Source organism: Durio zibethinus, chromosome 25 (genome assembly GCF_047325235.1).
Source record: "Durio zibethinus cultivar Kanyao isolate XHJ-2024 chromosome 25, ASM4732523v1, whole genome shotgun sequence".
NCBI classification, from domain to species: Eukaryota; Viridiplantae; Streptophyta; class Magnoliopsida; order Malvales; family Malvaceae; genus Durio; species Durio zibethinus.
The window spans coordinates 10,945,887-10,961,544 of record NC_143186.1 but is presented as its reverse complement, the minus strand read 5'-3'; the positions used below and the strand labels follow the sequence as shown (position 1 = coordinate 10,961,544).

Sequence of the window (15,658 nt, the reverse complement as noted above, 5' to 3'; positions counted from 1 at the left end):
CTACTTTACTAATTTAGAGAAAATATATACCGAGCAAAATCTAAAAATTCTTTGCCACTTAATGTCATAATGATTTCGTATGAGAACTTAATTGCTTAAACGATTTTTAAAACACAAGGGGAGTCATTAGCAATTATTTTGGACAAAGTGTAATAGATTATGCAAAAAAATTTATCATTCTAATAAAATTTTAAGATTAATTAAAATTTATTAAAAAGATAATTATATGGTTTGTGAAAATAAATTTGGATTCGAGAATACACTTACGCATAAAAAAGAATTAATGCTTTTATAACGCTTGTTTTTAAAAACAGTGTCAATTAATTATATATTATCTTTTTTTTTTATAAAAATAATCTTAATTTTAATTTTAAAATAATTCTTGCAAAATCATTTAAAAACATTTTGTTTAGGAATAACATGAAAATCTTTAGTTTCTAAAACTTTTTTTGAATTCTTCAATATTTAGGTGAAATTTCAAAAAGTATTTTTTCACTTGAAAATTTTATAATAACCCTTAAAATCTAATATAAAATTTCTTTATAAAAAATAATTATTAAGAATCCCTTTAATATTTAGACAGAGTCTTAAAAATTATTTTTATTTAGGAATAGCAGTTTTTTATTTTTAAAACTCATTTTTTTAATTTTTATTTTTACCATTTCACTTCTATTACCAACAAGTATAATGTATATGATGCACTATAAATGGGGCACATAAAACTTAATGACATAATGCAAATCATCAATTCCATTCTAGTTTTTCGATTCTTTCATTTTTTTATCTATTATTATTTAATAAAATTTTTTGAAATAAAATTAAAATCTTTGGTGTTGAATTTTTTTTTTAATTTTCCAATATCTAATAAAAATTTAGGAAAATTGATCCTTATTTGAAAATTTTTCATAATAATTCTTTAAAACAAAAATGATATTCCTTGGTAAAAAGAAATCATTTAAATTCCTTCCAATATTGAGATAGAATTTCTAAAGTAATTTTTATTTAAAAATTTTATCTTATTTGTTATTTCTAAAAATATCTCTCCATTTGCAAATATTTCATAATAAGAAGAAAAAACATTGTAATATCAATCCAAACATTCACAATTTTTATTTTCACAAATATCTTTTTATCAAAGCATGCATGCAAAAAAGGAATAAATAAATAAATGCACAAATAATAAAATGATTGCATCAAAGAAATTATACTCAACAAAATCTTATCGCTGAAGCCAAAAACAAGGAATCTACTAAGCCCTAGGGATAAGGCTGCTAGGCCAAATAGATGGTCCGGATTGCTAGTCATAGTCCATGAGTTGGGTTGGGTCATCATAATTCTTTTCTTTCCCTTTTTGGAACAATTATAAAAATCAAACTTTTTTTTCAACTTATTTCATCGTCCCCAGAAAAAACATTTCCTAATCTCTCAAAAATATCAAACAGTCTGCCCTTAAAACCTAGATTCCGGTCATCAGCCATTGTCTTGGCTATCGTCCGCCAACAATGATCGATATCGAAATTCCTTCAAAATTTATCCCCTAATTCTTTTTTTCATCTTCTTTCTCTTTCTCAACTTAGATTTTTCAAAATTTTTCTAGATTTTTCTAGATCTGATCTACAAGTTATGACTGTCAAGCTTTAAACACAAAAAAACCCTCATTCATCACTCCAAACACCAACCCGTCCCAAACTATTTTCTTTTTTTACCCTTATAGGGATGATAATGGAGCAGATATCCATTATATCTAAGATATCTGTATCAGAATCAATTTAATATTTATAATATTCAAATTCATTTAAACATCTGTTTAAATTCAAAATCATTATCCAAATTCGAATCCATTTCAATGAGTACTATCTATTTAAATATCCAAATTCGTTAAAATATTCGTTTATTTTAATTTTTTTTATCAAAATATAAAATAAACAAGAATTTAATTTAAAATTCAAGTTCATTCTTAATTAATAATAAATAAAAGTTATTTTTTAAGATTCGAAACCTTCTATAAGCATAAAATTTTATATATTTTATATATGTAAATAGGTAATAGATTCGAATTCATATTTGGATATTTATTACTATTTATTAAAATTTAAATAGATTCAAATATTGAATATTTAAGGAATACTATCTATATCTGCTTCAAATTCGTCATGGATAGTAAGTCTCTTATCCGAATCCATTAATGATCCATTTATAACTATTCAAATTTGACATAAATAGATCAGATAATGATGGATATTCATTTATTTACTATCCATTGCCATCCTTATGCCTTTAACCTTCTTTTTCTTCAAAAATCAAGCTTTAAAAATTAGTATAACAGAAATCATGAAACTCGAAATATCTATATCTGCTTCGAATCCGTCATGGATAGTAAGTCTCTTATCCGAATCCATTAATGATCCATTTATAACCATTCAAATTTGACATAAATAGATCAAATAATGATAGATAGTCATTTATTTACTATCCATTGCCATCCTTATGCCTTTAACCTTCTTTTTCTTCAAAAATCAAGCTCTAAAAATTAGTATAACAGAAACCATGAAACTCGAAATATCTTTACTATTGTCGCTGTCAATCCCATCACTTACCACTACTGCCATTCCTTACCCTTTTCCTTTTTCTAAACTAAGATGAACCCAATACCTAAAAGGCACCCTACAAGAACTACCTAAACTTGAACCTTTTTTTTTTTTGGATTTTGAGTTGCTTTGTTTTTTTTTTTTTTACTGTAGTTTCTCTAGAGAATACAACTATCTCTTCCTTTTTGTGTGTGTGTGAGTTTATTTTTTTTCTAATTTATGGTTTTTCAAATGGGGTTTCAATGGTGGTTGTGTTGAAGTTTGTCTTAAATTTCTTAATCCCATATCAAAAGTTGAGTCAAGTAATAAAAGTTTAGAGTTTATTTTATATCTCACATTGGGAGTTTTGTAAATGTATAAAGGGTTTCACCCTTATAAATAAGATATTTTAGTTTTAATTGTGTAATCTTAAATAATTAGACACCAAGAAAATAGCTAAGTGAGTAAGCTATTAAAATGGTGTAATTGGATTTTAGTTTAAGTTTTAAGTAAAGAGTTTTTGATGACTTTTCTTATTCCAAGAGTCTCACAATTGTAAAAATTTATTTGTTAGTAAATTAGATTTGAAGTAGACCATTTTGGGTTAGGCCGAAACAAATATATTTGTGTGTTTTTATTTTTATTTTGGGCTTACTTATTGTTTGTGTGTGTTGGTGCTGCACGATTAGTTTATTTCCTAACAAGTGGTATTAGAGTAAAGTTCAAGATATGGAAAGAAAATGCAAGCCCAAGAGCTCAAGAAGACGGTGCGAATATTTTAAAATGTTTGAAGATATGTCTAATATGCCTATGTTTAAAATTCTTTTATTTGATGCAAAGAGTAATTTTATGTTTTAACTTATGATTCAAGATCTGTTAGTATAACAAATGTTAGATCAAACATTTGAGAGTAGTAAGCTTGAGGGAATGACTAACAATAATTAGAATAAACTTCAAAAGAAAGCTATTAGTACTATTATATTAGCCTTAATCCTAGAGAGAAAGTATAGTGTATTGATTGAGAGTATTTCGAAGAGTTTGTAGGATAAGCTTGAGGATATTTACCATTGAAATCATTGACTAATAAATTATGTTTGAAGATGGATTTGTATTTTTCAAAGAGAAAAAAGGAATGAGTCTTCATAATCACCTGAATGATTTTAATAAGTTAGTTTCTCAATTGTCAGATATTTTTATTGATGAGTTAGAAGATGAAGAGAAATTTTTAATTTTGTTGTTATCTTTGCCCAAGTCCTATAGACCTCTAGTTTAAACTTTCTTGATAAGTAAGTCTACTTTAAAATTGGATGATGTGACTATTCGATTAAGTGAGAGCAAAAAAGTTTAAAAGAACAAAGAACTCATCAACTAGAGGGAGTGTACTAACTGTATAGGATTCTGATCGTGGAAGGACTTAGAAGAAGGTTAATGGATTAAGAGGGACAACCAAGTCAAGAGATAAAGATTACAGTAATATAGAATATTATTACTGTGGTAATGAAAGACATATCCAAATGTGTTGCAAGAAGCTAATAAGGGATATGGTTGCTTTCAAAAGACTGAATGATAAGAAAAAGTTAGATGAAAAAAATAGTGACATTACAACTACTGTGTTTAATGATGGTCTCATTTTGATAACTTGTGTGAATGAGACTCAAACCTTAAAAGTTGATAGAGGTTGAGTTTTAGATTCAATTACTATTATCCAATGTCTACAATTATAAGAGTTACTTTATGAAGTTGGAAGATAATGAAAAGTATGGGGATATTGTGGTTACCAATAATAAAAAAGTACAGATTCAAGGTACTAAGAATGTTTGCCTTAGGTCTCACAATCGTGTTTTTAGGACTTTTCATCAGATAAGGTATGTATCAAGTTATAGTTATAATTTAATTACTTTGGGTTAGTTAGCTTCTCGTGGATATACATACTATGGATGAAATGATTAATGCAAAATGTATAAAAATGGTAGTGTGATTCTATAAGAGAGTAAGATCAAAAATCACTTGTACATACTTGATGGAGGTTTAGTTGTTGAAATTCCTACGACAAAGGAAAAGAAGAAAGATAAGTGTGTCAGTTTTATAGATACTATTGAAATGTTTGAAGATTCAAATGAATGGACGATTTATTGAGGTTTACCTTGAATTTCTTAATCCCACATTGAAAGTTAAATAAAGTTATAAGAGTTAAGAGTTTGTATTCTATCTTATATCTAAAATTTAGTAAAGGTATAAGGGGGTTGCACCCTTATAAATAATAAGCTTTGGTTTTAGTTATGTAATCTCAAATAGTTAAACACCAATAGAATAGCTAAGTGAGTAGGGTATTAAAATGGTGTAATTGGGTTTTAGGTTAAGTTTTGAATGAGTTTTTGATGACTTTTTTCATTCTAAAAGTCTCACAATTGTAAAGATCTATTCGTTAGTAGATTAGGTTTAGAGTAGGCCATTTTGGATTAAGCCGAAACAAATATATTTATGTGTTCTTATTTTTGTTTTAGGCTTACTCTATTGTTTGTGTGTTAGTGTTACACTTATTGGTTTGTATCTTAGCAGGCTACAATGTGGAAGAGGCTGGTTGCTATTAGAAATATGGATAGTTTTTATTCTATTTTTGGTTAGGCAATGATGAGGTAATGCATGGTGGGGGTGGTTTGAGGGTCTGTGGGTGTAAAAGGAGGCTAATGTGGTTTTGGCTGGCAAGAGAGATGATTTTTTTTATATATATATTTTAAATCTTTTGCTAGCTTGTGAATTTTTTTTTTAAGCCCCATAGTGTGAAAGGTGCATGGGTAGGTTTAAGTGTAATGGCTAAAGGTGTCGAGTTTAGTGGGTTGCTAGTTTGATAGTAAAGGCCATGGGCTTTGGGTATATGGTGGTTTCAGATGAATTAGTGTGTGATGATTGAAGGTGTTGGGGTTTCAATTGGTTGTGTTAGTGAGAGCAATAGTTTTTTGAGACTATTCACTTTTTGCTTATGAATTGTTTAAGGCTTTTTAGCCAAAAGAGGATCAATCTACAATTTTACTTTACTTAATTAAGGGTTTTGGGAGTTTGCTACAAAGGGATAACAATGGTTGCTGAGAACTTTTTTTTTTTGTGGGAGAAAAAGTTGACAAGACTGTTTATTTTAGGATGTTGAGCTTGTTGGCAAATTTTGATTAATGGGTCTTTGCTCAAATTGTGTTAGAGGTGAATATGATGAAATTTAATAGGAACAAAAATGAAGAGATAAGAATAGGGTGGTAATTTGAAAGGAAAGGTTCTCATAAAAAAAAAAAAAGATAGGTACCATGACAGTCCAAACTATAGTATTTTTCTATTAATTTCTAACTTTATTGTTTTATTTTTTGTATTTCATTATTTTTTTGCATTTTTTATGTGAACATAAAAACAAAACTCTTAAAGGCTTTTTGCTTATTTTGGGCTTCCAAGCCCAAATCATCCAAAATCTTTAATTGAATTGAGATTTAATCTATAATAAATCCAAATAAATTAGGTTCGAAAGATGGATCCAAATAAAAATAAACTTATATGAACTAGAGGAGCTAATTGATCGGGCCGAATTTGGGTCAGATCTATACTTAGTATTAAAAGTTTTATATGCTTATCTAGACTCGACCTGACCTAATATTTTGAGTTTCAAAATTTTCCTAAACTCGGTCCAAATTGAAGAAATAAATCCTAAACTCACTTATTAAACTTAATTTATATAATAAAAATAAAATAAAATAAAAAAATAAAAATTCATGTATATATATATATACACTTATATAATTATAATATTTTAATTACATATAATTTATTCAGGCCAAGCTCGACTTTTTATTTTTTTGTCTATAACTCGGCCTGAAATTTAAACGGGTCTAAAAATTATGTTTAAACTCATTTAATGGGTTTTAATTTCTTGTCCAAGCCCTCTTAAAATTTAAGCAAGCTTTCGAATTTAGGCATATAACTCGAACATTAAATAAGTCTAAATTATGAACTTATATAAAATTGATTATATTAAAATGTTCAAATAAACTCAAATGAAATATTTTTAAGTAAAAAAAAAATACAAATAAATGAGAATTAAAATGTTTCTAGCAAAATTAAATATTTATACTTGATAAAAAAAATTAAGTTCAAGCACAAACAAAATACAAATATACTTACTTATTGTTAAGGTTAGAGCTCTTTTGTGGAGGCAAGCCACCAGTTAACAAATTATTTCCAAGAAATCTACACATATGAAAATGACAAAAGATAAGCAACAAATCTATTTTGAATGAACATGTATCAATTGATTATAAATTATTTATACAAGTGTTCGAGAGAACTCATGTTGAAAAGAACATCTGGAATTTCGCCCCTCAAATTGTTGAAGCTTAAATCCCTAAAATGAGTTTAGAAAAAAAATCAAATAATCATAGTATAAGTTGTGATATTAATATCCACAAGTACCTTTAAATTAAACTTTATGCACCTATAGTTGGAGATATAACAGTGCTTTCATTCAAATTCCTTGCTAAGGAAAGGAATTTGGTATATCAGTCCGACCATGATAAATCGGATATAGCCACCTAACATTAATTTTATTCGGGGTTTGGAGAAAAAGAGTAGCTCAAGTTTTGGCTTGATCGAAGTGTTTGATGGAAGATATGCATTTACATCATTGATTCACAAGTTCTTCAAAAAAAAATTTCTGGAGCTTAATTTTCATTCATATTCCCCTTGAGTATAATTTTAATATTGTAATTTAATTTTAGTAAAAATATATCATAGGTTAACATTAATAAAAACTTTTGTAGAATATTTGAAAAAATATTCTTTGACTACCATTGTGATTATTTTGAAATATTTCGAAAATATATTCCCCTTGGCTAGGGCTTTAGGGAAAATTTTTGAGCTCAAGACATTTAAATAATAATAAATAATTTTTTGTACTTAATTTTAGTTTTAAAATATATTTAATAATAACATTAATAAAAACTTTTGTAGAATATTTGAAAAAATATTCTTTGACTACCATTGTGATTATTTTGAAATATTTCGAAAATATATTCCCCTTGGCTAGGGCTTTAGGGAAAATTTTTAAGCTCAAGACATTTAAATAATAATAAATAACTTTTTGTACTTAATTTTAGTTTTAAAATATATTTAATAATAATTAAATATTTATTACAATATTTTTAATAATCTATAATAAATATATGGATTTAGACCATTTTAGATTTAGATTTTAGAAGTGTCGGTCAAAATCTAGCACAAAAGCACAAATAGACTCAGCTCTTGAACACTTCTAATCTAAATAGAGTTACAAATTTGGACCTTACCTCAAAAACTATAAACACAAGGAACCGGATTATTTATATGTATTACTGTGTCTGTTTATTAATTAATTAAAAAAAATTCAACCTATCATTTGCATTTCTACTGATCTTATAGGGCATATGAAGAATCACTTATATTTTCACTTACAAGAATAATAGATTTTGGATTCCACCAATACTGGCCGGTATAGAATCCGATATATTATTGTTCCTTAACACCCTGCAAAATTTGTAAATCAATTTGTTGTATATAAGGTATCTACAGGTTAAAATGGACAGTGAGTGGCAAAAATAATAATAATAATAATAAATAAATAAAAAGGACTATGGATCGCAATATATGTAGTACTATAGATTTCCTATAGCTGAGGAAATGTACTTGTACATAAAGAAAATGAAGACATAGGTGAAAATAAATGGAATTAAAAAGGTTGATCTTACAATTTTGTCAAAGACTTCAATCCGTTAAGAAACTCCAGTGTAGAATCCCCATTGCTTAAATCGCTGATTCTCCTTTGTTTCACAATATTGTAAAAATAAGGTTAGCATTGTAATCATGACAATTCATTCGATATACAAGGATATGTAGCATTGAAGGAGAAATTATAGAACTGATGTTGAACAGGAAGCATTTTAGTCACATTTCTATGAGATTTCAAGAGAAAAGCTGGAGTTATCTGCTCTCCAGACGAATAAAATGTCCTCACTATCAATTCTGATTTGCTTGCTGAAGACAAGGTCTCCGCTGAGTTTGTTCCAGTGTTTTCTGAATGCTACTGAAGAAAGCTTTTATAGGAAGAAATCCAGGATTCAGTGGATTAAAGAGAGAGATCAAAACACAGGTTATTTTCATAAAGTTGTTTAGGAAAAAGAAGCTTGTAGCAGCATTAAAATTCTATATGATTCTGAAGGTAAGAAGTAAACTACTCAGGATCAAATTTATCTGGATGTCATTCAACTGTAATAAGGAAATAATACATGGGATTCAGGCTCGGGATGTGGAAGGATTATTCAATTGTATCATTGATGCTGTCAGATACCGGATAACACCCATCATAAGGTCGAGACTGGAGAGCAAGGAATGACGCTATTTGCCATAATTAGAGGATTGGTTACTGACCGTAAACAGTTCAGTTTGAATTGTACTGGGATTCTTTCATGTTTTTAATAGTTGTAATAGCTGAACATTGTATTTTGATGTAACAGTTTTACCTGCTATCTTTTGGGTAAACAAAAATTCCATTTCTATATCCAAAAAAAAAAAAAAAGGCGTAAAGACTTACAGATCTTGCATAGAGCTTAATCTGGAAAATGAAGATGGTATTGGACCTTCAAAAGAGCTTCCTTGGAGCTTCCTGAAATGTAGTTAGAAGAACACTTATATTAAAGGGTAATGCTAGATAGTTGGAAAAAAGCTTGGTGCAAAATCTGGCTGAGACGAATTATTAGGTTAGTGTATGAATTAACAAGGCATAAGGGTCTAGAAAGCTCCTAAATAAAAATTCAATAACTAATTAAATCATTGATTTTTTTGTAATTAATCAAGTTTTGAATCTTTCATTTCAAGTTAGTTTGACCTTTAAACATTTATTTTAATCCAATTACACCATTGATTGGACGATAACAATTAATCATTTTTCTTCTAAAAAGAGCTCATTCGATGAAAATAGATATTTTTAAGTTTAATTGATTGCATAAAATTGATAGGAGCTTGGGTGATTTGAAAATTTTAGTTCAGACCTTTTTTTCACTCTTTTACCATTTTATAATCAATCTCATTTTGTCTGGTTTGTGTCTCCCAACTTTAGACACATGAGGTTTTATTTTAGTGATAAGGCAAAGATTTTAGAATATTTTGATATTAAGTTTAATTCTTATTAACAGGGATTCAGTCCAATTATATATATATATATATATAAAATTATATATATCATCTATATGATGGTTTATTCGTTGATTCCAGTTGTTTAATTTGATTATTTATTGATTATATATATATATATGATATAATGCCTATTATAATTGTAATTTATTTTAGAATACAGAGAAGAGCCAAAGATGTTTTATAAATTAAATTTAGTGCACTCATATGTAGATTCCAAGTCAAGATCATTCATCATAAAAATATTTGGATTAAAGGGTTCCTGTAAGTATTTGTTAAGATTAATTAAAAAATAATCAGTAAGGCTTTGTCTTAATGATAAGAAAAAGATATTTTTAGATTTTAAGTTCAATTTCACTATATTTGAATGGTTTAAATTTACATTGGATTTGTCCGTTATGCTTTGATTTGTTGATTATTTTAATAATTTTTTATTATAATTATAATTTTTTTTGTACATGTAATTGCTAAGGCATTGGTTTCCTAGCAAATAAGAGATCCTAAAATTTTGATGTCTTAAGTTCAGGTTTAATTATGCATGAATTATTTGTTTAGTTATGTTTTAATTTATTAATTAATTATTTATATAGTTGAGCATAACTATTATGATTGTAACCTCAATTTTTTTTTTAAAAAAAAGGGAAGATAACGAAATTATCTTACAATTCAGTTAGGCTTAACAACCCTAAGAAGTCCGGGATTGTGCCTGTGAGTTTGGTATCTGATCCCTGCCTGAAATTACATAAACAATCTTTATTATTAGCACTAATTCACCATAATGAAATAATTTCACTTTACTCCACTTTTAGAGAAACAAAGGTTTTAAAGATCTTACAGTATAGTCAAGCTTTGTAGATTAGCAAATGTTGCAGGAATTTGACCACTAACTCCAGAGCTAGAAAAGTAACTGTTCATAGCACAATTTGCGCTTATAAATTCGATGTTTTGCTAGATCAAAGCCATTTTACATAAATGTAATTAAAATTGTCTCAAAATCAGTGCAATGTAGTTGTTGAAAGCTACTAGTAAATACCAAGATACTGTCATTAAATCATCAATTAAGATATTTGACGCTGATAGATATTAAACCTTTATTACTTAAACTTAACACTTTACTAATAAACCGTAAGGTTGTTAGATTTTTTTTTTTCCTAAGAAGTGGATTTAAAAATTCTATTCTTTTAGCGTGGAGATACATAAGGATGATAAGTTTACTCATCTCCAATGAGAAATTCGACTTTTTATCTTGATGGAGGTGAAAATAGATATTATATTGTGGGGATGGGGATGAGAATGTGTAAGGATGGGGATAGGCAATATAAAACCCAGCCTGTACTCGTACCTATACTTTATACATATATATATATTTATAAATAACTCTTTTATTAAATAATATAAATTATTATATTAGATTAATTAGAACTAATATATTTTAATTTAAAATATATATTAATATATTCATAAAAAAATTACATAAATGTGTAAGATGAAAATTTTATTAAAAAAATTTTAAAAAATAATTTTTTTTTTTTTTAATTATGGGTACAGAGATTATCTATACCAATTAAATATCACAGAGATGGGAATGAGAATAGATTTGAAATACTCATTGGATATGAGTACATTAATGAGTATATTATAAAAATTCACAGAAAGAGATAGAGAATACTATACCATTTCCATATCTTACCCATTGATATCTCTAGATATACATGGACAAACCACTAAGTTAAATGCTAATAAATTTGAGGTCAATTTGTTGCATGACTTGTTGATAGAATCGGGAGAAGGAGATGAGGAATACTTTATCCACCTCATACCCTACATATTGACATTTTTATACATTGGCATTTCTAGAGATATATGGATAAACTACTAAGTTAAATCCTCATATATTTGTGATCAATCAGTTGCATGACTTGTCAATCATAATTCAAATTTCAACAATTTCAAGTATAAAAAATGTTCATATACTTGTGATTAACAATTTTTTGACTAAACCAAAAAAAAAAAAAAAGAAACAATTTTTTGACAAAAAAAAAAAAACCAATGCCTCTTAAAAAAGAGTGACGGATTTGTGAATGGTTTCATTCTTAAAGAATTTTAAACTAAATATTTGCAAGAGGTTTCAAACCTGTACATGGAAATAAACAATAAATACTGATAAAAGAGTAGATTACATGTTTAGTCATCCAACTCGAGGTGATTTTTTATTTTACTCATCTAACTATGAAAAGTCACAATTAGTTTATAAAATTTATAATTTGATCACATAACGTTTATAAAATTTTCTTATCATTAATTAGTTTATAAGGTCATGTTGATATGACAATGTCATGTCACATGTCAAGCACCTGATATGACAATGTCATGTCACATGTCAAGCACCATGCGATATTGTCACGATATTTGACATGTCACGTAACATTATTCACATGATATTATAAATTTTGAAAAAAAAATGAGATATTAAAAATATAAAGACAAAATATTTTTTTTGTCATTTAATTTTCAAAAAAATATTTTTGGTAACCTAATTTTAAAATTTTCATAATTTGGACATCAACATTTTGCAAAATCATATATATATATATATATATTATATTACTTGTTATAACGTCTAGATCCGAGAATCTATCGCTAGACATGGACTTAAAAAGTCACCACCAATCGTTTTTATCTAGGTGCGATTGACCACCTAAGGAATCTATCTTTTTAGGGAACACTTAAGTTTAAAGGTCCCTAAAAGAATATGTTTGGGTCTACTAACCAGAACAGGGTTCGGGAGTTCGATTACGTGTGAGAAAGGTTATAGCACCCTCACAACGCCCATCAAAAGATGATACCAGCTTAATTTTGTGTTATCCAATAAGCCTTAAAAATTTATCAAGTAATTAGTTATTGAAAATTATTCTCAATTGACTCTAATACTTTTAGCAAAAAATTGAAAAAATCTTCTCACCTCAAGACTATGCAAGAAAACTACTGTTTCACTTACAGAGGCTCCATCGTCGGATTATTTAACATTAAAGAAAATTCAAAACAAATAAAAAAAATGATTGCTTCTGTACAAGAGAAAATTGATACTTTCAACTTTTCCCTAAAATATTTTTTTTTGAAATTTTAATTTCGAGGAAAATTGATACTTTCAACTTTTCCTAAAAAAAAAAAACCTTTCTTGAGAATTTATTTTTAAGAAAAATTGATACTTTCAATTTTTTCTTAAAAAAAAAAAACTTTTTTTTGAAAATTTATTTTTAAGAAAAATTGATACTTTCAACTTTTCCTTAAAACATTTTTTTGAAAATTTATTTTTAAGGAAAATTGATACTTTCAACTTTTTCCCAAAAATATTTTTTTTGGATTTTATTTAAAGAAAATAAAATAATAAAACAAAATAAAAGTAAAAATAAAAATAAAATAAAGTAAAATAAAAATAAAATAAAGACAAAAATAAAAGAATATTAAACAAATCTAATCTAATAATAATAATAAAAATATAAAAAAAATAAAATGAAAAAAAAACCTGGAACGGCTCGGCTCGGCTCTACTTGGGAAACGGCTCGCACTCGGGTTAAACGCGGGTCGAAAGCGAGTCAACGCTCGGGTCGGGTCGCCCGATTTCAAAATGCGCGGATCTTATAGGCACAGTAACGCCAAAACGACGTCATTTTCAGCGAGTATAAAAGGTTAATTCATTCATTTTTTCAGCAGACCGAGTTTTCCCTCTCTGTTCCCTTCTTTTCCTCTTTTTTCTCTCTAAATCGCCAAGAACTCCAGTGAAATTCTCACCGGATTCTGAAAATTTTCGTCAGAATCTGAGTTTTTCGTCAGAAATTCGTCGAAAAACTGATTGGTTTCTGAAAAAGTTACCAAAAACTGAAAAGTTGGCCGAAAAATTCAAACTTGACCGAAAAAATCATTGAAAAATTCAAACATTACCAAAAAATTCAATCGAAATCTGAAAATTTTTCAAAAATTCCCAAAAAAAAATTCACCAAAAAAATCTATAAAATTCTCACCGATTCTTAAAGCTGTTCTAACGCACCCAAACCCTTTTTTCGCTTCTGTTTCTTCTCCGTCTACCTTTCTTTCTCTGTGTCCCAGTCCTTTGATCCGTGGATCTATTTATAGGGATTGATCAGAAGAGTTTCTGATCAATCCCTATTCCCTTTTGGATTGAGATTCAGTCTTTGAATCCAATCTGGATTCTGATTGAATCCCGCACTCAAATTTCTATCCTAATCCAGCTCCAATCAGGTAAAAAAAAGAAGAGAAGGAAAATAATAAAATAATAAAATAAAAAGATAATAATAAGGATAATATATTAATTAATAGATAAATAATAATATATATAAATAGACAAATAATAATAATATATAAATAGATAAATAATAAAACATATATATATCAACAGATAAATAATAAAAATAATAAAATAAAATAAATATATATTAATAAATAGTAATAATAAATAAACGAATAATAAATACATAAAATATAAAATAAAGTAAAAAAAATAAGAAATACAAAAATACAAAATGAAATGGGCCTACTCATTTGAACCATGCCCAATTGATCCGAGCCCGGACCAAATTGGGTGTCTACAGCTGCTCCTCTTTGCACATTTTCTGTGAAACAAAAATTGCGCAAAGACGTAGACACCCATTCAAAACTCAACTCGATCCCTTTTTTTTATTTTTTTTGTATTAAAGATTTGATCAAAACTCCTCTGAGCAGAGGTTCAACGACTTTGAAAAACATAAACATTGCTCCTCTAATCAGAGGCTTAACGACTTTGAAAATGAATAAAGCTCCTCTAATCAAAGACTCAACGACTTTGAAAAATAAACAAAACTCCTCTAATCAGAGGCTCAACGACTTTGAAAAATAAACGGCTCCTCTAATCAGAGGCTCAACGACTTTGAAAAGTAAGTTGCTCCTCTAAATAGAGGCAACCACGACTTTGAAAAATAAATTACTCCTCTAAACAGAGGCACCACGACTTTGAAAAGTAAATTGCTCTTCTAAACAGAGGCAACGAAACTTTGAAAAATAAATTGCTCCTTAACAGTCATGTTCAAAGGAGTTATAAATCGTGATTGAAGGAATTTTGTAATGGGAACTCAAAGATTCACAATTTGAGTTCAACATTCAAAGGTTTAGATTCGCAAGAACCTTCCAACTTCGTAAGAATTTACTAAAATTTGATTCTCAAAATTTCAGTTTCATTCAAATTTGCAAGATCTCAAGATTTGCATTTGCAACTTGCAAGACTCGCATCAAAGATCCTCGTTTGAATTTTGGAAGCTCACATCCAAAAGTTCAAGACTTTTCAAAGGTTCTCATTTGGCAAACTTGGAATTCATATCCAAAAATCTAAAGCTTTTTATTTGAATTTTGAAAATTCACATCCAAAAATTCCAAGCTTTTCATTTGAGTTCAAAGGCTCACATGCAATAAAACTAAGTTTCACATCTAAGTTCAAAGGCTCTCATTTAAAACATTAGAAGTTTATATCCAAAAGGTTGAAGCTTTGTATTTTGTAAATTCACATCCAAAAGTTCAAAACTTTTCATTTGTTCAAAGATTCACATTTGATGAACTTTAGGGTTTCACTCCTCAAAGATTCTCATTTTGAAGCTCAAAGATTCTCATTTGAGTTCTCAAAAAATCAAAATATTTACAAATTATTTTTCAAGTGACTAAAAATTTTGCATGAATGAATGTTATAACCAAAAATGCAAATGCCTTATTAATGATGCAAATGCAACAACCTAGATTCTCATAGTGCCATGCATGTCCAAACAAAGTTTATGTGTATGTATAATGCCACCATGATGCATGTAATGCTGACGTCTATGTCACCAAATTCTAAATAATTGTGGTAA

At 27.8% G+C, this 15,658-nt stretch overlaps 1 protein-coding gene across 4 annotated transcripts in view; it reads right to left on the bottom strand.

Annotated features, from left to right (window-relative positions):
• LOC111275999 (uncharacterized) overlaps positions 1-15,658 on the bottom strand; it is a 35,591-nt gene that overhangs the window by 4,157 nt on the left and 15,776 nt on the right. For 2 of the 4 annotated variants that reach the window (XM_089754320.1, XM_089754319.1), the window contains exons 7-13: positions 10,603-10,674; positions 10,431-10,499; positions 9,169-9,240; positions 8,327-8,398; positions 8,034-8,105; positions 6,877-6,948; positions 6,729-6,794 (exon numbers count right to left, since the gene is read on the bottom strand). In XM_089754320.1, coding sequence (XP_089610446.1) covers positions 6,729-6,794; positions 6,877-6,948; positions 8,034-8,105; positions 8,327-8,398; positions 9,169-9,240; positions 10,431-10,499; positions 10,603-10,674 — 495 coding nt within the window. The remainder of the gene's footprint in view (positions 1-6,728; positions 6,795-6,876; positions 6,949-8,033; positions 8,106-8,326; positions 8,399-9,168; positions 9,241-10,430; positions 10,500-10,602; positions 10,675-15,658) is intronic. The other 2 variants (XM_089754321.1, XM_089754322.1) reach the window with 2 other exon arrangements.